General features: G+C 41.2%; 1 protein-coding gene across 4 annotated transcripts in view; it reads left to right on the top strand.

Moving 5' to 3' along the window:
• SLC9A9 (solute carrier family 9, subfamily A (NHE9, cation proton antiporter 9), member 9) overlaps window positions 1–25,901 on the top strand; it is a 656,333-nt gene that overhangs the window by 529,201 nt on the left and 101,231 nt on the right. For all 4 annotated transcript variants that reach the window (XM_010858137.1, XM_010858138.1, XM_010858139.1 and 1 more), the window contains one exon: window positions 9,630–9,709. In XM_010858137.1, the coding sequence (XP_010856439.1) occupies window positions 9,630–9,709 (80 nt within the window). The remainder of the gene's footprint in view (window positions 1–9,629; window positions 9,710–25,901) is intronic.

Raw genomic sequence — 25,901 nt, forward strand, 5'->3', positions numbered from 1 at the left:
TTTTCCATGGGGATGGTCTTGATCCCTGTCTCCTGTACAATGTCATGAACCTCATTCCATAGTTCACCAGGCACTCTATCTATCAGATCTAGGCCCTTAAATCTATTTCTCACTTCCACTGTATAATCATAAGGGATTTGATTTAGGTCATACCTGAATGGTCTAGTGGTTTTCCCTACTTTCTTCAATTTAAGTCTGAATTTGGCAATAAGGAGTTCATGATCTGAACCACAGTCAGCTCCTGGTCTTGTTTTTGCTGCCTGTATAGAGCTTCTCCATCTTTGGCTGCAAAGAATATGATCAGTCTGATTTTGGTGTTGACCATCTGGTGATGTCCATGTATAGAGTCTTCTCTTGTGTTGTTGGAAGAGGGTGTTTGCTATGACCAGTGCATTTTCTTGGCAAAACTCTATTAGTCTTTGCCCTGCTTCATTCAGTATTCCAAGGCCAAATTTGCCTGTTACTCCAGGTGTTTCTTGACTTCCTACTTTTGCATTCCAGTCCCGTATAATGAAAAGGACATCTTTTTTGGGTTTTAGTTCTAAAAGGTCTTGTAGGTCTTCATAGAACTGTTCAACTTCAACTTCTTCAGCGTTACTCATTGGGGCATAGACTTGGATTACTGTGATATTGAATGGTTTGCCTTGGAAATGAACAGAGATCATTCTGTCGTTTTTGAGATTGCATCCAAGTACTGCATTTCGGACTCTTTTGTTGACCATTATGGCTACTCCATTTCTTCTGAGGGATTACTGCCTGCAGTAGTAGATATAATGGTCATAGTTACTAAATTATCTGACTCTTTTGCAACCCCATGGACTATAGCCCTCCAGGCCATTCTGTCCATGGGATTCTCCAGGCAAGAATACTGGAGTGGGTAGCCATTCCCTTCTTCAGGGGATCTTCCCTTCCCAGGGATTGATCCCAGAACTCCTGCTTTTGCAGGTGGATACTTTATCACTGAGGAAGCCCTGTCAACTGATTAACAGTTAACTGCCAACAATGAACAAGGAGGTTAATTTTCATCTTTTAAAATATAACTTTATTTTTAATACTCTGTGCTCTCTTAAGGCTAACTTCCAATTTTATTTTTGCTTCTGAAAATCCCTTCATTGAAATTCTGATGTTTGTTGTCATTCATTGTGTGTAACCTGGGTAGATCAGTTCTGGTCACCATAGCTTAAGGAAGTCAAAGCAGAGCTGAGAAAGATCCAGAGAAGGGCAGCTTCAATGAGCAGAGGGGGTTTAAAAGAATCAGGATTTCTCCAGCAGAAATGACTAGCACCACAAAGGGCTGCAACGAAGTGTCTTTAAAAATACGGAGCATGTGAATCAGGTGAACAAAGACTTGTGTGCCAGATCCCAGAAAACCATAACCTAGAACATCCTTAAATCTGAAAAAGCTCATTTGGAGAAGAATAAAAGTACTTGTTCTTCTGCACAATTGACACTTAGTGCTCAGAGTCATCTGGAGTTACGAGACTGGAAATACAAGTAGGTTCAGCAGGGAAAGAGATTCATTAACAGATGGTAGGGTCCTCTAGTCATTAAGTAATATTTAATTTTGCCTTGTGAATATTTTCTAATATTTCTAACAAACTTATAGGAAACAGGATAAAGATTCCCACAAGTATGTTCCTCAGATTTAGCAATTATCAATATTTTTTTCATACTTGCTATTGGAGTTGGCCTCATAGAATGGGAATCCCATGGTACATACCAACAAATATTTCAGAAATAAAATACTAGCCTCTAAAGGGCTTCCCTGATAACTCAGTTGGTAAAGAATCCGTCTGCAATGCAGTAGACCCCAGTTCAATTCCTGGGTCAGGAAGATCCCCTGGAGAATGGATAAGGCTACCCACTCCAGTAATCTTGGGCTTTCCTTGTGGCTCAGCTGACAAAGAATCTACAATGCGGGAGACCTGGGTTTGATCCCTGTTTTGGGAAGCCTCTAAAATTGATCTGATCCATATGAGAGTTTTTTTTTTTTTTTAATGTTATTGCAACTAATAGTTCTGTATGAAAAAGTAAATGACTGTTTCAGAGCAAGTATCTTGAGTTTTTTGGGGGCCAACACTGAATTTATTTTGATTTTACTTGTTCATGCTTATACACTGAAAAGAGTACAACCTACCCACTACTATTTTTACTGAGTAAGACTAAATTCCATGTATATACATATATGTCTTACCTGCAGATTCTATAATTTCATGCTTTAGAAAGCAAAAACAATAACAAGGAAGAGGGAGCAGAAGATGGTAGCTACTATTTAGTGGTTAGGCACCATATATAAAATCACATTTAGTCTCTAACTTGACCAATCAATATACATATTATAAACCTCACTTTTTTAAGAGTAAAGCTTTTATTTAGTTAGTTATGGCTGCACTGGATCTTTGCTGCTGCGTGGGCTTTCACTAGTTGTGGCAAGCAGGGCTACTCCAGTTGCAGCGTGCAGGCTTCTCATCACAGTGGCTCTTTTACTGGACAGCGTGGGCTCTAGGGCCTGTGGGCTTCGACAGTTGCTGCAGGGGGGCTCAGTAGTTGTGGCACATGCGCTTAGCTGCCCAACGTCACGTGGGATCTCTCTGGACCAGGGATCAAACCCGTGTCCCCTCTGCTGGCAGATGGATTCTTAATCACTTGACCACCAGGGAAGTCCTAAACCCTATTTTATAAAGGATGAAATTGGAGTTCCAAGAATTGAACCAGCTTTCCCAAGACAACATAAAAATTCCAGCCACTGCAACAATACCCAAACTCAACTTCTAGTTCCACAGCTTATGAAACTGTTGTTCTCAGCTTGAATTGTTTTCTGCTTGCACTCTACCTCTTCACACCACCACTGGGAAAGGGCCTCCTGGCAGAACAAAAGGAGAATATAGGGCTCTTTTCATTTGTTTTCCTTCTTTCAAGGGTCACAGTCCTTTGCTGCCTGAACTCTATCACATATTTATGGCACCAGTTATTCTACCAGCCATTATGTATTTTGAAAGTAGTTTTGTAAGGGGAAACATTGTTCTGTTTCATTTCACTTTCAGGCAAAAATATAACACTCTGTTCGATTCAGTTCAGTTGCTCAGTCATGTCCAACAGGCCTCCCTGTCCATCACCAATTCCCGGAGCTTACTCAAACTCATGTCCATGAGTCGGTGATGCCATCCAACCATCTCATCCTTTGTCATCCCCTTATCTTCCTACCTTCAATCTTTCCCAGCACTCAAATCACAAGTCTAAATGCAAGACCCTAATCTATGCTATGGTGTTCGTGATTTGGAGTACTGTCATTGGGGGATAGCATGAGCTAGGATCTTCTTGCTCTGAAGTACCTTTTCAACTCCAGTGCCTTTTACATGTAGAACTTACAATTCTATTAGTAGTATGTAGTTGTATCAGACTTCTACAGCTGCACAATAAATTGTCCTGAAAATTAGTGGCTTGAAATAACAAACATTTATTACCTCACAGTTTCTATGGGTCAGGAATCTGAAAGCAAATTAGCTGAGTGTTTCTGGTGCAGGGTCTCTCCTGAGGTTGCAGTCAGGATGTCAGCCAGAGTTAGTCATCTGAAGGCTCGCCTGGGACTGAAGGATCCACTTCCATGTTGGCAGGAGGCCTCAGTTCCTTGCTCACTCTTCAAGGAGACTCAGACCCTTACCACATAGATCTCTCCACAGAGCTGCTTGAGTGTCCTAACGATATGGTAGCTGACTTCCCTCCAGTGCTTCAAGACAGACAGCAAGGAGGAAACCACAATGCCGTTTTATGACATACTCTTGGATATCACCATCGCTTCTGCTCCATTCTGTTGATTAAAAATGAGTCACTAAGTATGGTCCACACTCAATAGGAAGGGAAATTAGTCTCCATTTTTTTAACTCATGTCTACTATTTATTGGACAATCTGTGAAGCACTGTGCTACAAAGGGCTTCTCATGGAAGCCCTATGAGGTAGGGATTGCATCCACATCTCACAGAGAAGACAACAGTTTCAGAAGAATAAGCCACTTGCCCCTGATCACACTGCAAGGGAGAAAGGCTCCATCTTTTAAAGGAATAGGTACCAAAGAGTCTGTGAATCTATGTTTTTAAATCACCAAAGTATTATACTTACCTGAGCTGATTTATTTTCACTGAATTAACTTGAATCCTCTGTACAGACAAAATTATTTTTGAAGCAGTCCCCATCCTTTTTTTGTGGTAGTGAAACCATGAGTTTAGCCCATCTGGTTATATATCTGTGATGTCTAAGTTTCCTCTTAGCAGTTTTATTCATTCTTATCTGGTTGTTTCCTTCATTTTTTTTTCTCCCTAAGCATGTATTTTCTGACTATACCTTCTTGGGAACATTTATGAATTTATCATGGTGTGGGGAAGGTAGAAATGTTTGCATAAAATACTTGATATGTAGAGGCTAAGAATTAATTTAACTTTTTAAAACACAAATTTGAAAAAAATTTCCTTTTGCCTCTCAATTGTATATGCCCCCCGCTCTTCAGAACCCAGAAATCTTTCCCTTTAGGGACAGAGACTCTAGTCCTCTTCTTGGTCATCATAAAATCAAGGCAATAAATTTGAAATTATCACATGAATACATTCCAAACTGGGGGAGATGGCAGGGCAAAAGTACTGCTATCAAATTCTATTCACACTTACTACTGGAAAAAGTGCTCTGGAACCTTAAGGGACCCTACAGACTTATTATGATAATTACCTGTCATTGTCATCATTCTGTACAACCTCCATTGACTTTAGTATTGAATACGAAATCTTGAGAAATAGAAAGGAAAATCTTCTCTCTCTTAATCCACCGAATCCCCATGAAGTGAGGAGCACTCCCATATGCTTAGCCCAGAGCAGAGGTTCATCTGGTTCACTTAGCAAAGGTCCCTCGTTTGAATATTGATAGAGAGATGTATTTACATTGGCTTAGTTCTTTCTCACTAAGGTTAATACAACAAACAATCCCCTCTTGCTTCAGCGTCTGGTTTTCAAAGATTTCTTGCCAGAGCCTTTTGTTTTCTCTCAGGGGTCCAAATAAGCATAAAACAAAGAGTACCTTCATAATTTCCCTCTTGCTCCCTTTCTAGGGTGTTGCTAGAGGGGTCACTTAAAAGACAACTACTCACTCCCTACTGTGCTCCGCCACTTCCCAACCTCTGATCTATTCCCTTGTTTAAGGAGAAAAAGGAAAGACACCAAATGCCCCCATCGTTTGTACATTTTCCCAGAAATAGAGGATAATAAAGGAACCCAAAATTGCACATATATCAAACACTCTGCCTCTTAGAAGTATCAAGGGCAAATAAAAGCTAAGATTCAATGCCCTTGAATCTCCAGTTCCCATTTACAGCTGTGAAACATGAGGCTCACAGTTGGAAAGTGTATCATTATTATTGAATGGGAGACAGTCGAGAGAACTCAAATCTTGGTCTTCAGTTTCTGGATCCTCCGCTCGTTCCAACATGTGTGCCACTTCCTCTCTGGCATCCAAAAACTCAGAAGAGAAGATATATTGCTAACAATAAAGAAAATATCACCATGTTCCAGATTTTTCTGATGACTGCTCACATCCATTGTCCTGGGGTGTTATCTGGTCTCAGCTTCAGAATGATTTAGGTAAATTGATGCTACCTGCTGTCCTCTGCCCATCTGGGCCCTCCCAGGGGCTTGCCCTCTGTGCTGCCTCATCAGATACTTCCCATGTTCCTGGGTGGCTGCAAAGGCTGGCCTTCCCTTGGAACATTTATCTTCAACCCCCAGTGAACAAGCAGAGCACGTAGTGGACTAACTCATTTATTTCTCCTCATTTATTGATGGCCTTTCATAACCAAGTTATTAAGTCATCAATAACTTCAGAGAAATAAATGAATGGATCCAGAACTGGGCCAACAGATATTTAAGACATACTCTGAACATTTTATCTCAGATCAGCAGAAAAAGTCAATGCTTGGGTCCTCACTGGTATTTTCCTTACCTGGAAACACATGTTCTATATTTTATTGTAATGGAAACCCAGTATATTTCTCTATAAAGTAGTGAAATGACTAACATCTCCAGTATCCCAAGTAAATTAAAGTTTGAAAAATAGATTATAAGTGTTAACATTTTTTCCCAAAATACCATCTAGTATGTGTTGCTCTCATCAGCTGGCAAAAAAAAAAAAATAGTTCTGGAATATTTGCCAGAAATAGATTATAAACTTTCAGGAGTGTTTGTAAATTCTGATATTCCCCTCAGGAGATAAACTAAAATGAAAAGGAGATGGAAAAGGGAGTGAAAGGCAGGGAGGGTTTCTAAGACCCTGAGAAACCCTTGAAACCAGTATTTAGGAGTCTAAAGAAATTTATAACACTAAAGTTAAGTTTCTATACAGATAACTTTCCGACATGTCAGTGGTTCAGCCACCTGAGAGGAGCTATGCATTTTCATTATGTTTGGGGGTATATACAGCTGCTCTGTCTCAACCTTGGGTTGAGACATTTGCTCTAGTTTGCTCTTCACTAACCCTGGGACCTCACGATGAGAATCTTGGCTGCTGCTGAGAAGCCACAAGTGTGGCTGGAAACCTCTCTGTGCCACAGTTACCTCAGTTTCCTCATCTGTAAAGTGGGAATAATAATGTACAAGCAGCACTTTGAATAGTGTCTGGCACATGGTATCTGTTCAAGAAGTGTCAGCTGTTATTGTTGTTGTCATTAATGATAATACAGTATTTTCCATATGCTTAGGACCTCAGAAACCAGTCAATCTAATTTCCTCAATTCATTTTACAGACAAGGAGACTGCAACCCAAATAGCTTATCAAGCAATGTACATTCTTTTCAACATTTAAAGGCTGAGTGAGAGACCAGCAGAAAGAACATCATCTTTGTTTTTTATTAACTTTTTATTTTGTATTGGAGTATAGCCTATTAACAATGTTGTGATAGTTTTAAATGGACAGTAAAGGATACTGTCATACATACACATGTATCCATTCTCCCCTAAACTTCTTTCCCATGCAGGCTGCCACATAAAATTGAACAGAATCCATTTTGTATATAGCAATGTGTACATGTTGATCCCAAACTTCCTAACTATCCCTTCCCCACTCCTTCCCCCTGGCAACCAAAACTTTGTTCTCTAAGTTTGTGAGTCTGTTTCTGTTACAACATCACCTTTAGAATCCATGAGTCGTACATTCCAATACTAGCACTGCAGCTTGCTCGCTGTGTGACTTTGGACTCACCTCTTCTCTTTGAATCTCGCTAGATCCTCACTTGTAAAATAGGTATAATACAACTTACACTGATGGATTGTGTGAAAACCGAAAAATAATGACTGAAAAAGTTAATGACTGGATAATGTGACCAACACACTGCCTAGGAATTAATGAGCATTCCATAGCTGAGGACTATTACTGCAAATGTCATTCAACTGGGCTACTGCAGAGTGGGGGCTAGAAGCCTAGGCCCCTGATTGCCAGCTAAGCTCACCACTACACAGCCCACCTTAGCTGAGAAACAAACAACCAAACAAAAAAACAGAAATTTGCTTAACTCCTTTCTATCAGTTTTCTTCAATGACTATCTTGTCATCAGTGGATGTTACTAGCTATGAAAATTAACTATGCCTCTTGATGGATTAAATTTATAACTCCTTATTGTTCTTAAAAAAAAAAGAAAGCAAAGAAAGCAAGAACTCCCCAGTGTTGGCCTAGAACTTTTCTACCTAGTTTAGTTTAGGGAGAACAGTTTTACTCTCCCAGCTGTGCCCCAGCTGCTGACCTGTTTGAGAGATGGTGACTCAGAAACAGCTTGCAAATGTTCCAAGATGATGAAGAAAACACTAAGTATAGCAACAACTTTGCAAATCTGACACCTTTTGCAAGGTAGAAATAGCTAGAGAAAGGTTCAGGAAAGAATGGAAATTGAACTGGACACCCTGGTTTCCTTTTAGTGGAAATGTAATGAATAAATTCTAACTCTAGATAACAGGGCATGGCATTCCAGGTGTATCAGAAAACAGATCTATGGAACTCAAACATCCATGGAAAGATCATGGATGTCCCACTGAGGAGCTTGGGGGTGGGGCATGAGGTCAGGTAAGTTTGAGAAAAGCTTCCCTCTCAAAAGTTTACAATGCTCACTTATAAATTAAAGATTCTAAAAATTCCTATAAATAGCAATCCTGCTTAACATGCTCAAACCCACCTTTTCCTGAATGATTAGCACAGGATTTCCATCGACATCACATGGAACAGTGGCATGCTAAGGAACGCTATTTAGGAAACTGTTCCGTGTTGGAAATCAGAGGTCTTCAAACACCAATGAGAAAGCCTGCCTGTTTGGGTTCTCATTCTGTTGTTGAGTTTCTGTTTCAATCATTTTAGACAGAGTTTAGATGGCTGCCTAGAAAGGGATCACACTTAAGCTTTCTTACATCCCCATTTCGTTTGTGAGGCATGGAACTGAAGCCCCTGCTGTGACATGTGTTTTGGAGCAGAATCCAGCCTTTTGTGTTCAGTTATTTATCATTAACCATCAGTGGTACTGTCTGGAGAGGGGAATAAAAAGTAAATACATTAAATGAAGCAAATTAACTTAGATTCATCTAAAGGCTGGCTTTGGAGCAGTCACTGTCTTCCATGCATCCTGATTTCTTGAGAATGTTCACTTACTTGTGGACTGTGAACTCTTGAACCATTTGGGGATGGAAACCAAGGGTCCAAACAAAGCAATGAAATCCATTTTAATATATAAATGCTTTTAATGATGGAGATAATTGCAACTGATTGAAGTCTGGAATTTTCTTTTCTTAATATGTGAAATGGGATACAAAGAAAAAGATTAAATGTCACGGAATCTCCTTCATACCACACTGCAATGTTCATTATCATCCACCTTTATAAAGTTCACAAAAATTTTTCACCTTTTCCCTTTTTCTCCCATTTTTATCATCTACTGTTACATAATCACCCACCAAATGCTTTCTTTTTGTCCTTCTTAATTCCTTTTCTTTGTCCCTCCCACTGTGGTCCTTTTGGAAAAGAGAGGGGAGGCAAGGGGGCTGGGAGATAAACACATTCAGTTACTATAGGCTTCTTAACAAGAATGTCTATTTCAAAATTTCAGAATTGAAGGGAAAGATATCAAGAAATTAACCAGGGCCTTTGGTAGTGATCTATCGAAAAGAAAATGAATGAAAACTAGTTTAACAATGATTAGACTGTTAGCCCTTTAGTCTTGACCTTTTGGTAAATCATAAATAAATACCATCCAAATTTGAAAGAAGTAACTGCCAAATTCCCACAACAGCAATCTGACAGAAATATCATTTTTATTGGTGTCAAAAAAGTGGCATTTCTAAGCTGTTTAATAAAACAGGGATTATTAAGAAAAGTAAATGTTGAATTATGCCACAGGAGTCTCATCCATATGGCAAGATCTATGAGCTAATTGCTTGGCAGCTGCTTCACCATTTAGATAAAAACGCCTCTACCTGGAAAGTTTTTTTTTTTTTTAAGTGGTTTAATTTGATATATAGTTAAAATATACTGAATACATACTATATATTAATGTTGATATGTCAGTATTTTATATTGATCATTTCTCTAATGACTTCTTCTACTGTCCCTTCTCCAGGAAGCAAATAATTTGGGTAAAAGCACGACAAAATCAGAGAGCGCCTGGCTCTTCAGAATGTGGTACGGCTTTGACCACAAGTATCCTTTGGTAATGATCATCTTCCAGCTCCTTCTACACGGCAAACATGAACTTTGAGCACCTCATCACTGAGGTGTGTGCCTCTGCTCGGCAAGAAACACCAAAAGGTAAAGTTAATTTGTGACCAAATTAACCGAAAGGATGATTTCAAATAATCAAAACGTGTGTCATTTATACTTACGTGTTGGAAAGAGCTAACGTGAAATCTCTCAGAAACAACTGGATTTGGTGTGTGTGTGACAGTCTACAGTTTCCTAACGCCAGATGACAAAATCGTGGAGTCTTGAAAAATGGACCTATCTTACTAATTTTACTGCTCATCCCTTTGTAAAAATATCGTATTTCTGGTGGAGTCAGTCAGGATGACAAAGCTCCTTCACCCTTCTGCTAGGAACCCATTTATCTGGTTTTGTTTCATGCTGTAAAAAATGAAAGGGGAGGGGAGAAGGGAGAAGGAATGGTCCAAGGAGAAGAGTGAGTCCCGTCATCACACTGTGAAATAATACTACTTTGTTTTCCAGGAAACACTTGAGTAAGTTTTGTGTTTTTTTTCTAGTGAAGGGCAATTTTAAAATTCTAGCAATCAGTGTAAACATGGTGGCTCGATACATGTTGCCCTGTGACTCACAGGGCTAAGAAGTCAGGCCTGGAGGGCTTTGCCGTTGTGAGTTGCAGTAAGCGGTCCATCTCTAATCCCAGGCAAAAGCGCCACAGAAGAAAGGAAAGAAATGCGCTGAAAATTGAATGTGTTGGGTCTTTGTAGTTAGTTTTCCACAGTCACAAATCCCGCTCCTTTCAGGGAGAAAATGTCAGTCACTGGGTGATTTTAAAGCAGCTTGGCAGTGATTAAAGCCACAGCAGATCAGTGGGAAAGGAAGAAGAATTAAGAACGGGTAAAAGAAAGTCAAAGAATAAGATGAAGAAGAGGTAAAAGTGGAAAGGGAAGAGGAGGCAAGAGAAATACAGGAAATTCACAGCAAAAAGGAAAACAAATTAGAGGAATAACTGCAGAAAAATACAAGTAAGATTGACTCAAATAATCAAAAGTAAATCAAGGTTAAAATTCGAAAGCAATTCTGGGAGAGTAGAGCATTCCAAGAATTATGAAGTAGAGATGTGGAAGGTAGAGGCTTTCTGAGACTATGGTTTTGTTTTTCCGTATTCCTGTTATCTATGGACAAATACCTTGTCTTGCTCAATCTTGAGCTTTCGTGGCAGTGTGGGCTGCCTGCACCCTAAAAGTGGCCCATCTTGGCCATTAACTGCCTCCAGGAGGTGCTGTACCCCATTAACCACTCACTGGTCCCTGGCTTTTAGCAGGTTATGCAGGCTTATGCTCCAGGTTGTGTTTCTTCTAGAAATATATCTCCCCTGCCATTGCTTAGGTATCAATAACGAAATTTGTAAGAAGTTGTAAAAAGCTGGCTAAAGAGTACATATAACGGCTGCTTGGTTATGACAAAATGTACAGGAAGATAATGTTTTGGGGTTCCTGGACCCGAGATCTGACTTGTGTGAACAGAGGCTTCCCCATCCATCCAAGCAATGTGCTGGATACCAGCTCAGTGTCCTACAACTCGACTCAATCCTGACATTGCCCATCTGGATACAGTGTCAGATCCTCTCAGGTAAGGGCTTGGTCCCACAGCCCTCACCACTTCAGATGCCAGCCACAAGCCCAGGTTGCTACCTCTGCTTCCAATCTATCGGCTACAGGTTGGAGGTTCCATGACCTCCTCCTTGGATTCGATTAATTTGCTAGAAAACTTCACAGAACTCAGAAAAACGTTTTACTTACTAGATCACTGGTTTATTATAAAAGGATATAACTCAGGAAAAGCCAGATGGAAGAAGTGCACAAGAGAAAGGACACGGAACCCCCATGGACTCTATGGGTACACCACTCTCCCCAAATCTCCGCCTGTTCACCAACCTCTAAATTCTCCTCAGCTCCATCCTTTTGAGGTTTTGTGGAGGCTTCATTGCATAGACACAATGGATGAATCATTGGCCCTTGGTGACTGAAATCCATTACCAGTCCTTCCCTCTTTCCCAGACGTGGGGAAGGCAGGGCTTGAAAGTCCCAACCCTCTAATCACATGGTTGGCTCTCCTGGTATCCAGCTCTTGACCTTAGACGGGGTCCAAACGTCACCCATTAACATAACAGAGGATGCCTTTTTGCTTTCATCACTTAGGAAATTTAAGGGTTTTAGGAGCTCTGAGACAAAACTAGGGATGAAGACCAAATTGATATTTCTTATCATAAACCACAATATCACAAAACGGCAAATCAGAAATTTGATAAAAGGTGGTTCTGTTCAAATTCTGACAGTGTTGTAAGGAGTGCTTTACAATGAAGAAAAGAAACAAAATGGAAAAAAATAACTGGGAGACAAGAAAACGAAAGTGGCAACCCTCCCCAAGTTGTATCTTAGAGCAGTACACTAAATTCAGATGACGTCATAGACTTTGTCCCACGTTTCACCAGGGGATTATTTCCATGTGATTATGGGCAGACTAGCAAAAAATGAAGGCAGACTTAACACTCTTAGTAATATCTCTTCTCATGGTAATTTGTCCTCCTGTGCATTCATTCTAGAAATTGCAGGACGACCATCACTGCATAAATATATTTTCTCTTAGACAACAGAGCTTTTATATCCCAGTTGTGCTCTGAATTCATACCCAGAGAGTAGCAAAACCTACAAATTTCCACTCTGTACACTCTTGATTTATCTGTATTTTTAGAGATAAATTATTCTCTTGGCATTTATGTTCATTCTGTTGTCCCCCCAGAACCCAGGTGTTGTGCCCCCATGGACCTCATGGGTAGGCTATGCCAGGTGTGATCAGGGTACAGCTGATCTCCCTGTTCCAGGGTCAGGTTGCCTGGCTCAGGCCAAAACAGAAATTGTGAGGCCGAAAGAAATGGACCATGCAGTTTGGAGCCGCTCAAGTTTAATTTTAGTAAAACTGCATCCTGCAAATGAAACGTCATAAAGAATTACTGACAAAAGAAAAAGAAGAATAAATGAGCCTTTGTATGTACCTTTATCAGTCAGCATCCTCTGGAGAAACAGAATCAGTAAGGAGTACACACGCACACACGTATACATACGTACACCTATTCGCATACACATACACATGGGTTTACTTCGAGGAAATGGCTTATGAGTTTGTGAGGGTGGCAAGTCCAGAATTTGTAGGGTAGGCTCTTAATCTAGAAACTCTCAAGCAGGAGCTAAGATTCAGTAATCTTGAGATAAAATTTCTTCTTCCTCGGGGAAACCTTATTTTGCTCTTAAGTCCACTCAACTGATCAGATGAGACCCACTTATGTTACTGAGGATCATCTCTTTAAGGTGAACTGACTGTAGGTGCTAACCACACCTACAGAACCCTTCATAGCAACACCTAGATTAGGGTGTTGTTTTTTTAATTGGAGTATAATTGCTTCACAGTGTTGTACAGTAACATGAATCAGCTATAAGTAGACATACATCCACTCTCTCTTGAGCCTCCTTCCCACCCCTCTAGGTCCTCTTACAGCACCAAGTTGGGCTCCCTGTGTTATACAGTGGCTTTCCACTAGCCATTTATTTTCCTGTGGTAGTTTTAGAGTTTGACTGAATAACAAGGTAGTCTAGTCAAAAAAAGACATAAATCTTAAGTGTCACAGTACTCAGTTCACATTCAACTATTGTCCAATATTCAGACTCAAAGAAGAAACATCCTCAACTCACCATTGGTATCAACAAAAAACAAGTCACTATTGTTCATATAGTTTTGTTTTCTTTTTTTGCTTTATCATAGCATAATTAATATATACTATTGTTTTTGTTCAGTCACTGAATCATGTCTGACTCTTTTGCAACCCCATGGATTGTAGCCTGCCAGGCTCCTCTGTCTGTGGAATTTCCCAGACAAGAATTCTGGAGTGAGTTGCTATTTCCTTCTCCAGAGGATCTTCCTGACCCAAGGACTGAACCTGTGTCTCCTGTGCAAGAGATATCTCCTGCCCTGCATGTGGATTCTTTACCTCTGAGCAACCAGGGAAGCCCAGTTAATACACATGCATTCCTATAAAAATTTTCCAAAAGCTACAGAAGAATAAAAATGATAAAAATTAGCATTCCATAAGGATGAACAATGGCCAAGTACTGTGTTGAGTGCTTCACTTTATAATTTCATGTCACCTCCACAGCTCTGTAGGCAGGTGGGAGGGTCTAAGGGTATAATACCACACAAATGGACTACTGATTGTGTCCACCTCTGATGAAACAGCCTGAGCTCTCTCATTCAAGAACGTTGCTGGAAGCCTATGGTGCCAAAATTGATGATTAATTAAGATTGCATTATGATTCCCTGTGGGCAGCAATTCTGAGTCATGCGATGCAAAGCAGAAATTGAGAAGGGGAAGATGTTACTGCACACCAGTGCTTTGCCATCAAGAACATTATTTTGTTTAATCCTAATAACCACCCTTTCAGTTTCATTCTCACAAAGCCTCTCTTTGAGGTGGAAGAAACAAAACCTCAAAGGACTTAAATAGCTTTCTTAAGGTTCCATACCTAGTGTCGGTTCCATGATTCAAGCCCAGATCTATCACAGTCTAAAACCCATAAATACCCTTAAATGAACTTTATCATTAACAACTCTGTGTCCTTGATAGCCCTTATTTACATGCAAACCCCATCTCCATGCCTTCAGAATGTCACTATTAAAGCAGTGACTATTATGACTGCTCACACTGTATCGTGCAGAGCTCACATCTCATACATTTGTTGACTATATATGGGGTGATGCTTTGAGAAGACTCTTGAGAGTCCCTTGGACAGCAAGGGGATCAAATCAGTCAATCAACCCTGAATATTCATTGGAAGGACTGATGCTGAAGCTCCAGTACTTTGGCCACCTGATGCAAATAGCTGGACTCACTGGAAAAGACCCTGATGTTGGGAAAGATTGAAAGCAGGAGGGGAAGAGGGCGACTGAGGATGAGACAGTTGGATGGCATCACCGATTCAATGGACATGAACTTGGGGAAACTTCAGAAGATGGTGAGAGACAGGGAGGCCTGGCTTGCTATAGTCCGTGTGGTCACAAAGAGTCAGACATGACTTGGTGACTGAACCCACACAAGGTTAGGGATCCTGGTAGGTCACCCTAAGGACCTACCACCCTACCACTGAGGAGTCTCCAAGTTTCTGAATCAGGTTCTCAGCTTTTCAGAGGCAGAGAATTCAGTATGCCAAAGACTCCAAGAATGGCTTAGTTTCATAGAGATGGATGCACTCTAGCCAAGCTCCAGGAGGGACAAGTAGAAAGCAAACGTCAAATTCCTAAATCATCATAGGTATCCTCATGGCAGGGAAGGAAATTCTTTTTTCTTTATTTCTTTACTTTTAAATCTATTTTCGGCTGCGCTGGGTCTTCGATGCTGCACATAGGCTTTCTCTAGTTGCAGTGAGTAGGGGCTACCCTTCACTGCGGTGTGCGGGTTTCTCACTGTGGTGGCTTCTCTCGTTGTGGTGCACAGGCTGTAGGGCATGCGGGCTTCAGCAGTTGTGCTCCCAGGCTCTAGAGCGCAGACTCAGCAGTTGCGGTGCAGCTGCTTAATTGCCCAGTGATATATGGGATTTTCCCCATAAGTGATCGATCGACACACGGGATCAAACCCATGTCCCCTGCATTGGCAGGCAGATTCTTAACCATTGGACCACCAGGGAAGTCTGGGGAGGGATAGTCCTTCCCAGCCTTTGGAAGGGTCAAGTCACAATCTGGTCCCTGATGTCCCTCTGGCCCCCTCTCTTCGTCTTGCTCACTGGCTCACTCTACTCCAGCCCCCGTGGCCTTCCTGAGATGCACCAAGCACCTCACTGCTTCAGGGCATTTGCACTGCTCCTCTTCCTGCCCTCTCACTTGGGATACTCTTCTCTCAGACATTCACATGCCTCCCTCCTTCACCTCTTTTATCCAGCTTGGCAGTGAGACCTTCCAGGTTCCATATTTAAAGTAGCTGTCCCAAGAGAAGCACTCCCCCACCCCTTCCCTGCTTTGTTTTTCACCGTTATGCTTATTACCATCTGACGCTGTGTGTATTTTTTGTATTTGTTATAATATTCTCCACCAACCAGGATATATGCTTTTTGGGGACAGGGATCTGAGTCTGTACTCAAGGCATAGAATAGTATTTAGCACACCATGAACACTCAATATATATTCTTTGAATGAATGAATCAAGCAAGCAAGTAACATTTTCTATCCAGGGCACCTTCATTCTACACACTGATGTAACAGAAAAATCCAATTAATTATCTGAAGGTTGCTAAGTGTGTATGAAAACAGAGCAAGGCAGAGCAGGTAATCTTAGTTGTTTTCATCCAGGCTGCCTTTTAGCCCCCAAAAGCACACCCCCATGGACACCCACCTCTCCCCTAAGCCTCAGTGTCCCTGGCAGGGACAGCCACCACAGTCCACTTGGATCCCTATTGCCTCACTGATCTCCTTCCTATGGTTGGTCCATCTCCCTTAGGTTTAATTAGTACACCTGATCTCGTCTAGGCAAGCCTGGCTCTGGCTTAGAAGCCATTGTCTGTCTGAGAGACTGTATCTTATCTCAGCAATTGTGTATTGATTTTATTTGTGTACAGAAGTCAGAACTTTAGAGCTACCTATCATCCTCACTGACAATCTCTTATAATGAGAAGAAATTGATGCCCCCTCATTCAGATTTTAAGACACCGGATAAAACGGCTCGCTTAGATTCACAGTGTTACAGCTGGTGTGGGAGTCGTAGGTTGCCCCGTTCAGTGGTGACTAACAATGCTACTGGACTGTCTGCTTCCTACTGTCTCTCTGTTTTATCATTTATCGTCTCTCTCCTTAATTATGTGTATATATTTATTCTACAAATGTGAATGACAGAGGATAAGAACGACCTTTTCCAAAATAAAAAGGGCAGCCTAAAATCATTTTAGCACTTCCTGTATGCCGACAACTGCCAAAAATAAGGAGTTATCCTGTGGTTGCCAGCATTTTACACAAAGAAAGCCCAAAGATAACAATGGATTGGCAAATTGACACAGTAATAGAATTACATAAAGTCACGTGGATGAAGACTTCCTTCCCATCACTGGTTTGAAATGAACTGTGCACTGAGATATTACTAACAAAATATAAGACCCATGGCAGACGTGTGGATGCTGTGGCATTTGAGTTTTCCATTAAAAAGGCTGGCAAGAAAAGTGGCAGATGCCAGACCCCCTCCTGGACCAAAGGGTGACCGATTGCCTTCTAGGAAAAGTCTAATGTGAACATCAGGATAATCCAAAATGATGCTTGGAACCAGGTATTTAATGGACTTAAATGGAATGGCATTGTAGTCTTAAAAGAAAAAAAAAGAAGGGAAAAGAACACGTTTCCTCTTAAAACTTGACAGAATTCATTATATCCCACACAGACATGCTTATTTTAAATCATAGGTATGAATATTGTGAGCAGCAATTTCCATTTTAAATGATGATCACTGCATTGCAGTTTTTTCTTACTCTGACTAGCTGAAGCATCTATGAATTATTTATTGGATTGGTACTGTGGCCTTGTGAATGACTTGAGTTTACTTCGCAAAAAACTCTCAGAGAAACAAGGAATATTAGCTCTGTGATTCCTGTTTTATAAATGAGGCAACTGAGCCCAAACGAGGGAAAAGGCACCTCCAAGGTCAGTGAAGGACTTGGAGGCAGCATTCATAATCCACAAAGAGTGGGCTGTGTCCACCTGAAGAGTCCACGGGTCCCTGTTCCAGGAGTCCCTCCACTGAGCATTAATATGCGTGTGATGCTATTGTTGTAAGTGTGCCTGGCCTACAGTTGGCGGTTTGACATGATAGCTTCTCGAGTAGCTCATCAAAAACTTGACCAGTCTGTAAGTAGGGTGTGTTTTACTTTAAGCAGAAATCCAGAAGGATAGCAGAGGATATAAGTAAGATGCTTTTTGTTGAACTTATTGAGTGCCTACTATGTGCCAGACAACATACTAGGTAGGTGTGAGGCCAATAGCAAACGAGGTAGGCAAGGTTGACTTTCCTGAGATCTTGATTATTTGACTCATTAAAATCAGTCCTGACCCCAAAGCTCCTTGAAATGCCAGGTGATCTATAGTGCGGGAAAGAGAGACATTGGCACCACCAGAGTTTAATGGGGGGAATTTTTTAGGGAGCCATAAATTAAGATAATTTGCCACCCTTACTTGCAAAATGTAACCAGATACCTCCATAAGTGGTTTCAGAAAGCACCAAAATTTCATACTATTTGAAACAAATGTAAACAATCAGCTTTCTGAAGACTCCCTCTAAATACATCCCTGATGGTATCCCATGTGAGGATGTACATGGCATCATAACTGCTTCCCTCCCAGGATGCTGGCTGTAGGAAAGAGCTGAGCTTCAGCACCAGTGCAGCCAGCCCTCTCACGCAGGTGGTTAATCCCTTGGGTATGCAGCTTGGTTTTGGTCATCCTTGTCCTCACAAATGCTAATGTAGAAAGATCTTGTAGATAACCTTTGATTCAGCACTTAAGTGTAATGAAATTAAAATTCACTAAAAGAAAACACTAGCTTCCTGGATCCTTGTGTTCCTTGACTGCTTGGTGAGACCCAAAGTAGGGGGATGTTATCAGTACCTGGCAACAGCTGTCTTTGTTCAGGTCATAACTTCGCTCTTCCATAATTTCTTCGTCTGTATCATGGGAATAATAAACACTATGCTGTGTTTTGGTTAAGTCCATTGGAAAAGTTGGCTAGTTATTTACTCAGCTTTGTACTGATGGCAATTTGTTCAATCATCTCTCAGAGCCAAAACATGATTAAAACAGTTAAATGGTGCAATTTTCTTCAGACCCTGTGGCCTAAATACATTGAAGTATTCCATAACTGGACTGAAACTTTTCTGGAGTCTTGACAAGTGACTACAAGCATGACATTGTGAATTGCTGCCCGAAAATGTTGCCTAACCTACTGTGATTGTGGAAAGTTGTGGATCCCAAGATGATAATTGAGTTTTTTACAATAATCTCAGGATTCTGTAAGAGTTTTGGCATCCTTGATTTGTTTTGCTTTATCCCCTATAAAAGTTTTAATAATAATTCTGTTAAATGAGAATGCTTTCTCATTTCATCTTCCCTGTAAGCAAAATGAAAATCTGAATTTATGCAAACAGGAAATCAGGTGACTCCTCCTCTTCTAAAATAGATTCATAAAACAAATTTCTTTAAATCCATTTTTTTGAAAAAACCTTTTTTTTCCAAAACAACTAGTTTTATTGGTTTCTGTGACGTTTAAGATGGACCTGTCTCATTGTGGCTTCTTCTTTGTGTTTGGATGTGGGGCATCTTTTTTTTGTGGGTTCCAGCATCCTCTGTCAATGGTTGTTCAACAGCTAGTTACAATTTTGGTGCTCTCTCAGGAAGAGATGAGCACAGGTACTTCTACTCTGCCATCTTGAACCAGAGGTCCATTTTTTTTTTTATCTTTTGCGTACTTTCTCATTGCAAAGCACAGTGTAAGGCTTTCCTCTTTTCTGTTTACTCAAGTATTCATTACATGTTTATCAAGAGGCTACCGTAAGTCATGTACTATGTTGGGCATGAGGAATACAGCTGTTGACAAGTTCTCACAGAGCTCACATTCCAATCTGGTTCTGTTTTTAAGTTTCTGATTTACAGATGTCTTCCCAGAAAATGATAATGGTGTAAAGAAAGATAAACGTCGACATTCTATTCTTGGTTCTTATCAAATAGAGGAAGGTCTGGCTAAGGGTCAGGGTTTGTGGATTTATTGTAGCTTACTCACTTACTAGATGTGTCCTTTTAGGAAGTTATTTACCCTCTCTGGGCCTCAGTCTCTCAGCTGAAAAATGGGACTAATCCAAGTCCTTACCTTATAAGTTTGTTTTGAGGATTAAATGAGTCAACCCAAAGCACTCAGCAAAGTACGCAATAATGTGAGCTGTATTATTGTCATCACTACATGTTGATGTCTGTTTCTCTTAAAAGAAGTCATCATGTAATGTAATTCGTATTCATTGCCATTTATTATTTCTGGGTGACCAAAATATCCATGATCGTGTAGGCCTGTAATAATTTTTAGTTGCAACAGCCATATTTTAAAACAATAAGAAAGCCTCAGTATCCATAAACAAAAGCTTCCGCTCGGGTTGTAAATCAAATGCAACTCTTCTGACTCAATTTGAGTCAATGGACATGCTGGGCGTTCGACACCTCCTTGTGTCTCCTGTGATGTGCATGCGATTATTTTATTTACGATTTTTCTAAGTTATAGTACTTCATCCCATAGTTATTTTTCTGGAAATGACACCATAGAGAGCAATTTTGACTTGACCGAGAAGTGCAGCAATTTTTCTGCCCGCAATGGAAGCTGCACAAACCTTCAATGATAATTATTCCTCTTGTATGTTCTTGTGATAAAGGAAATCTTTTAATTGCACCTGTTAGGTGAAGCCATCATGTTTTGTCATTAGCGTTGCAATGTTACATTTGAAGATTTCTAGGCCAGTACGTACCGGCTCATTTTATTAGAAATAAAGAAGGAAAAAAGGTTAAGGTTGAGAAAAAATATGTATATATTATCTTAATGTGATCAGTTGTGAACTTAGTTTCAGGATTTCATCCCCATAGGGGAAAAAAAGAGTATTTTGTTTAAATTGTCTTTCATTGCTACTTGGTCACTCCTTCTCAATCGCAGGAACCAAGCCATTTACAGGCTGACAACAAATCCATGTGTTATCTGAGACATGTTAGCAGCATGAGCCTTGGTTGCTATGGTTCACATATTCTCACCTGATAGGGAGACAGAGGCCAAGTCTATTTTGTGGGTGGCAGATACTCAGCCCTGATCTGCATTTGAAGCTGCCACAGACATAGCACAAGGCATGTGGGCAGACATGGCCCTGCTCTGATGAAAGTTCACTCCACAAGGCGGATGGTGATGACATATTCTCAGCATATGTCACGCCAACTCATAAATAAGAGTGGGTAAAGAGGTGTATGTGCTGGTGGCAAATGGAGGAAGAAACTGTGGGAGAAATCACTACTGTTCTAGTCCTGTGGGAAAAAGTCCAGGGAGGAACTGGGATTTCTTAACATGAAATTAAACAATGGGAAGGGAAGAAGAGTATTCTGAACAGAGGGAATACCATGGAGGGAGGTCTCATGACAAGTGTGGCATGAACAGCTCATAGAAGCCTGAGTAAAGCTGCCTGAAAGACAGAGTTGGGAGAAGAAAGAGGACATAGTCTCCAGAGAACTATAGTGTCAGCCCATGGAGCAGAGGAGGAAACTCTTATTCCCTACACCTAGTGCAATCAAAATTCTCTCTCACTGGGACTTCCCTGGTAGTCCAGTGGTTAAGACTTCACCTTCCAATGCAGGGGGTGTCAGTTCAATCCCTGGTTAGGAAACTAAGACCCCCAAATAAACAAAAAATAACTCCATAAAACAGATGTGATGTTGTAACAAATTCAATAAAGACTTTCAAAAATGGTTCACGTTTTTTAAAAATCTTTAAAAAATTCCCTCTCATTGGTATTAATTTTTTTTCTTTGTTTGGTTACTCAGATGGCTAGCAGTAGGGTAATGTGTCACAGGCTAAAGAACCTTGAGAGTTCCTTTTCTGGCACAAATCTGATTCATCTGCTGACAGTCATTTATCAGGTACCTATACATTTAATGCTTCCAGAATTAAATGGAATTTTAATATTTCCCCTGGAAAAAATAAATATGTTGTTTAAATTACCTTTAATCATTTTAACTAAATTTAGTTTTAATACTTCTTTTCCAGAAAAGAAAAATATATGAGTATGCTTTCTGGCTTCTTCTGAAGCCACAGAGATAAATAAGAAATGGTGGTTGCCCTCAAGATGCCATAACGAGGCAGAGACAGGAGCCACCACTCTAAGAACTATATTAAAGTTATGAGCAAAAAGTATTATGGAAACCAGAGGTGTGTGTAACCAATTCGCCAGTTTTGGAGAATCACAGAATCTGCACGGAAGTCACTTTGAAACCAGAGGGAGAAAAAAAGGGGGGAAGAAAGAAAGAATCTGTAAGGAGCTGGACTGAGGATGTGAAGGGCATTCTGACAGTCAAACAGCTCAGGCAGAGGCACAAACAGGGTGTGAGATGTTTGGAAAATGGTAAGAGTTTCAGTGCAGCTAGATCAGTGGGGAGTGAGACTAGAGAGCTCTCATGTGGACAGATTGGGCTGGACCACACGTGTCATAGTCAAGAAGATGGATTTTATCTAATCGCCAGTGGGAGACCAAGGCCTGGCTTCAAGCACAGAGTCGCACAGTCCGTTTTGCTATAATGAGAACTCACAGCTGTGCGGAGGGGGTGACAGGGAAAACTGTAAACTTAGGACAGTTCTGGACAGTTGCTCTCAAGAACACCCACCTGTTTTCTGGGTGGATGAAAATGAGGACAGGAATGTTCTTATTCTTCTTTGAAAAACATTTGGGAACATTTGATACTTGTTTCAGGGACTTCCCTGCCAGTCCAGTGGTTAAGATTCCACCCTTGCAATGCAGGGGGCGCTGGTATGATCTGGTTGGGGAACTAAGAGCCCACATTCCTACCCAGTGTGGCCAGAAAAACAAATAAATAAATTATCACTACAGCCCTATAAAATAGGTCATTTAAATATATCTGTGTGTGTGTTTCAAAACCAGGGTTCTGTAACAACCTGGAGGGCTGGGAAAGTTGGGAGTTGGGAAGGAGGTTCGAGTGGGAGGAAATATATATAGGTATATGCGTGCTAAGTTGCTCAGTCTTGTCCAACTCTCTGGGACCCCATGGACCCCATGGCTACCCCATGTAGCCCTCCAGTCTCTGCTGTCCATGGGACTCTCCAGGCAAGAATACTGGAGCCGGTTGCCATAGATCTTCCCAACCCACAGATGGAAACTGCATCTCTTGCGTCTCCTGCATTGGCAGGTGGGTTCTTTACCACTAGTGCCGCCTGGGAGGTCTCAATATATGTACTGATGCTGCTAAGTCGCTTCAGTCGTGTCCGACTCTGTGCGACCCCATAGACGGCAGCCCACCAGGCTTCCCCGTCCCTGGGATTCTCCAGGCAAGAACACTGGAGTGGGTTGCCATTTCCTTCGCCAACATATGTACACCTATGGCTAATTCGTGTTGATGTATGGCAGAAATTTAACCAATATTGTAAAGCAATTATCCTTCAATTAAAAATAAATTTAATATATTTATGTTTCAAAACAAATATGTTAAAATAGAAAGGTGTCATTTCATTAAGAGATTTTTTTTTTAGCTTCCATTAAGGAAAATGATCTGGTGGTGAAATTGTTAGGGTGTACCAGGAGGTTTTCTGGTTCAAAAGCCAACTGACTCGGCTTAGCTTCTGGTCTTACAGTTACCGTCCCATGGTCAGACTCAGGAGCACCTCTGACAGAAAATGTCAGATTAAAAATCACTTTCAAAGAAAAGGCTGTTTTCTGTTCCCAAACTGATAAACTAGAATGCCACCAGCCTTCAGGCCACACTCAGCCCTGGGGTTAGCCACTTACCAGTGGTAACTGACGTTTTTGAATGTAGGGGAAGAAGCACAAGAGAGCTAACCTTTTTCCAGAGGAAACAGACACATCCTCAAAACATTGCCTTTGACATTCATTAAAGCCATTTCCTTGGAATTCCTTGAAGTCCACCAGTGTGCTGAGTTTCGCTGACCTGCTGCCTGTAAACATAGCCAGAGCTGCTTTCCAACTTACAAATAGTGTTTAATAGCTGGAACAGGAAAGACCACACGTAACTGCTGTGTCCCTTTCCTCACTACCCTTTCCTGAAGCCACAAACACCTCTCCCCACATCCCTCAGCACCGGCAGCTCTTGGTTGCAGGTGCCAAGCTCTTTGCTTTTCCTTCCCCTGCTTCATGTAGACAAAGGTCATACTTGCAGCTCCCAAGAGAAGGCCAGGCTGCCTGCATGCCCTACGAGAAGAGGAGACCCCTCTCAGAAGCAGGGACCCCACATCTTAAACAGAAGAAGCCCAGAAGCCTGGTCTTTAGTTTAACCAATTCTTTTTCCTTTATTATTATTATTTTAAAAAATTTTTACTCTCAGTCTCAAGTCCTCGGGCCTTCTCTCAACTGCAGTGTTCAGAAGATGAACATTATGGTAATTGGTGATTGCACAAGCACTTTGCAAACATCAAGTGCTTCATAAAGTTGAAATGATACCAAATCCAGTGACAGTTTTATAGGCCTGAAGGCCCTCAGACTCACTACACAGATACAAACAAAGAACTTTATTACATTTTTATTATTTTTAAATTCTAGCTGATTTCCTGCTCTATTCAGGATTATTATGAGCACACCAGTCTCTTCTCAGTCCACAGATAGGCCTTATTGAGAAATCTTTCTCCCCAGATCTCTAGCGCTCACAGTCCCATTCTTCTGAAGATGATCCACTGTGAAATGGATGCATCCCATTCCTCTATCAATTAGCCTGTTAAGAATCCCTGTCCTTGCATAATCTCACGTACACGTGGAAGCCACGAAAGTCAAACTCATAAAAGCAGAGAGTAGGGTGGCGGCTACCAGGGGAAATGAAGAGATGCAGGTCACAGGGGGCAAAGCTTCAATCATGCGGGATGAGTAAGTTCTAGGGATCTAATGTACAGGATGGGGATTACAGTTTGTAATTCTGTACTGTGTACTTGAAATGTGCTGAAAGTGCACATCTTAAGTGTTCTCACCACCAAACAGAAAGGTCACTATGTGGGGTGATGAATTTGTTAATTAGCTTGTGATAATCCTCTCACAGTGTATTATTGTTGTTATTCAGTCACTCAGTCATGTCCGACTCTTTGTGACTCCATGGACTGCAGCACGCCGGGCTTCCCTGTCCTTCACCATCTCCCAGAGCTTGCTCACACTCATGTCCCTTGAGTCAGTGATGCCATCCAACCATCTCATCCTCTTTCACCCCCTTCTCCTCCTGCCTTCAATCTCTCCCACCATTGGGGTCTTTTCTAATTAGTTGGCTCTTCACATCAGGTGGCCAAAGTATTGGAGCTTCAGCATGAGTCCTTCCAGTGAATATTCAGGGTTGATTTCCTTTAGGATTGACTGGTTTGATCTACTTGAAGTCCAAGGGACTCTCAAAAGTCTTCTCCAGTACCACAGTTCAAAAGTGTCAATTCTTCACGATGTATATGTATATCAAAATATCACTATGTACACCTTAAAATATATAGTATCTTTATTTGTCAACTATTCCTGAATAAAGCTGGGGGAAAAAAAATCTCTCTTCTTGACCCCCCAGCAAGTAAAGCTGGTGCTCTTGCTCTCCAGCTGAGGCCTTCCTTCCTGGCCTTGCCTTTGTATGAGGCATTTGTGTTCCTAACAGGAACTGCAGCTTAAACCCCCAATGAACACAGTTCTCTTACTAGTTCAGTCTTTGTACAAATCTTTGAAAATTTGAAGATCTGGCTCGTAGGCCTGCCTCTCAGCTGTGGAACCTCAGGCTCTAGGCCTGTTCAGAGCCAACATTTTCTGATCTACAAAATGAGTATAATCATATCTGCCCCATTTAGTAACTACAATTTTCCAATGGAATAAGGTAAGTGAAACCACTTTGAAAACTCAGAAATATCAAACAAACACAAGATGTGCTTAGTAAGTTTTTCTGCATGAAGCAAAGGTCACACGTGAAGGTAAGAGTGGGTGCCTGGAACAGACTGAAGACAGCAGCTTGGCCCATGTAGGGCTGGCCGTAAGAGAGGAAGGGATTAAAAGGCTTTTCTTGGGGAAACCTGTGGAGATTTTGAGCATCACATCAGGTGAAAATGTCTGGATTTGATTCAGCAGCTAATGGAGAATCGGATGATCTGTAGACAGGAGTGACAGTCTTGTTTTAGAAAGACTGATCTAACAACATTGACTAGGGGAAAGAAACAAGGCCCTAAATGGAACTAGTTGCAATGGGACTAGAAAAAAAAAGAGGTAGATGCTAGAAAACCCTGGCCCCCAATCCATGGAATTTGATGCTGCGTTACTGAGGGCATCAGTGCTGCAGAGAGGAAGACCCAAGGAGGTGCAGTTTTTAGGAGGTAAGGGGCTGCAGGTAGCTGGGGTGGCGGGGCGGAGGA

This window comes from Bison bison, unplaced genomic scaffold (genome assembly GCF_000754665.1).
Source record: "Bison bison bison isolate TAMUID 2011002044 unplaced genomic scaffold, Bison_UMD1.0 scf7180017864384, whole genome shotgun sequence".
NCBI classification, from domain to species: Eukaryota; Metazoa; Chordata; class Mammalia; order Artiodactyla; family Bovidae; genus Bison; species Bison bison.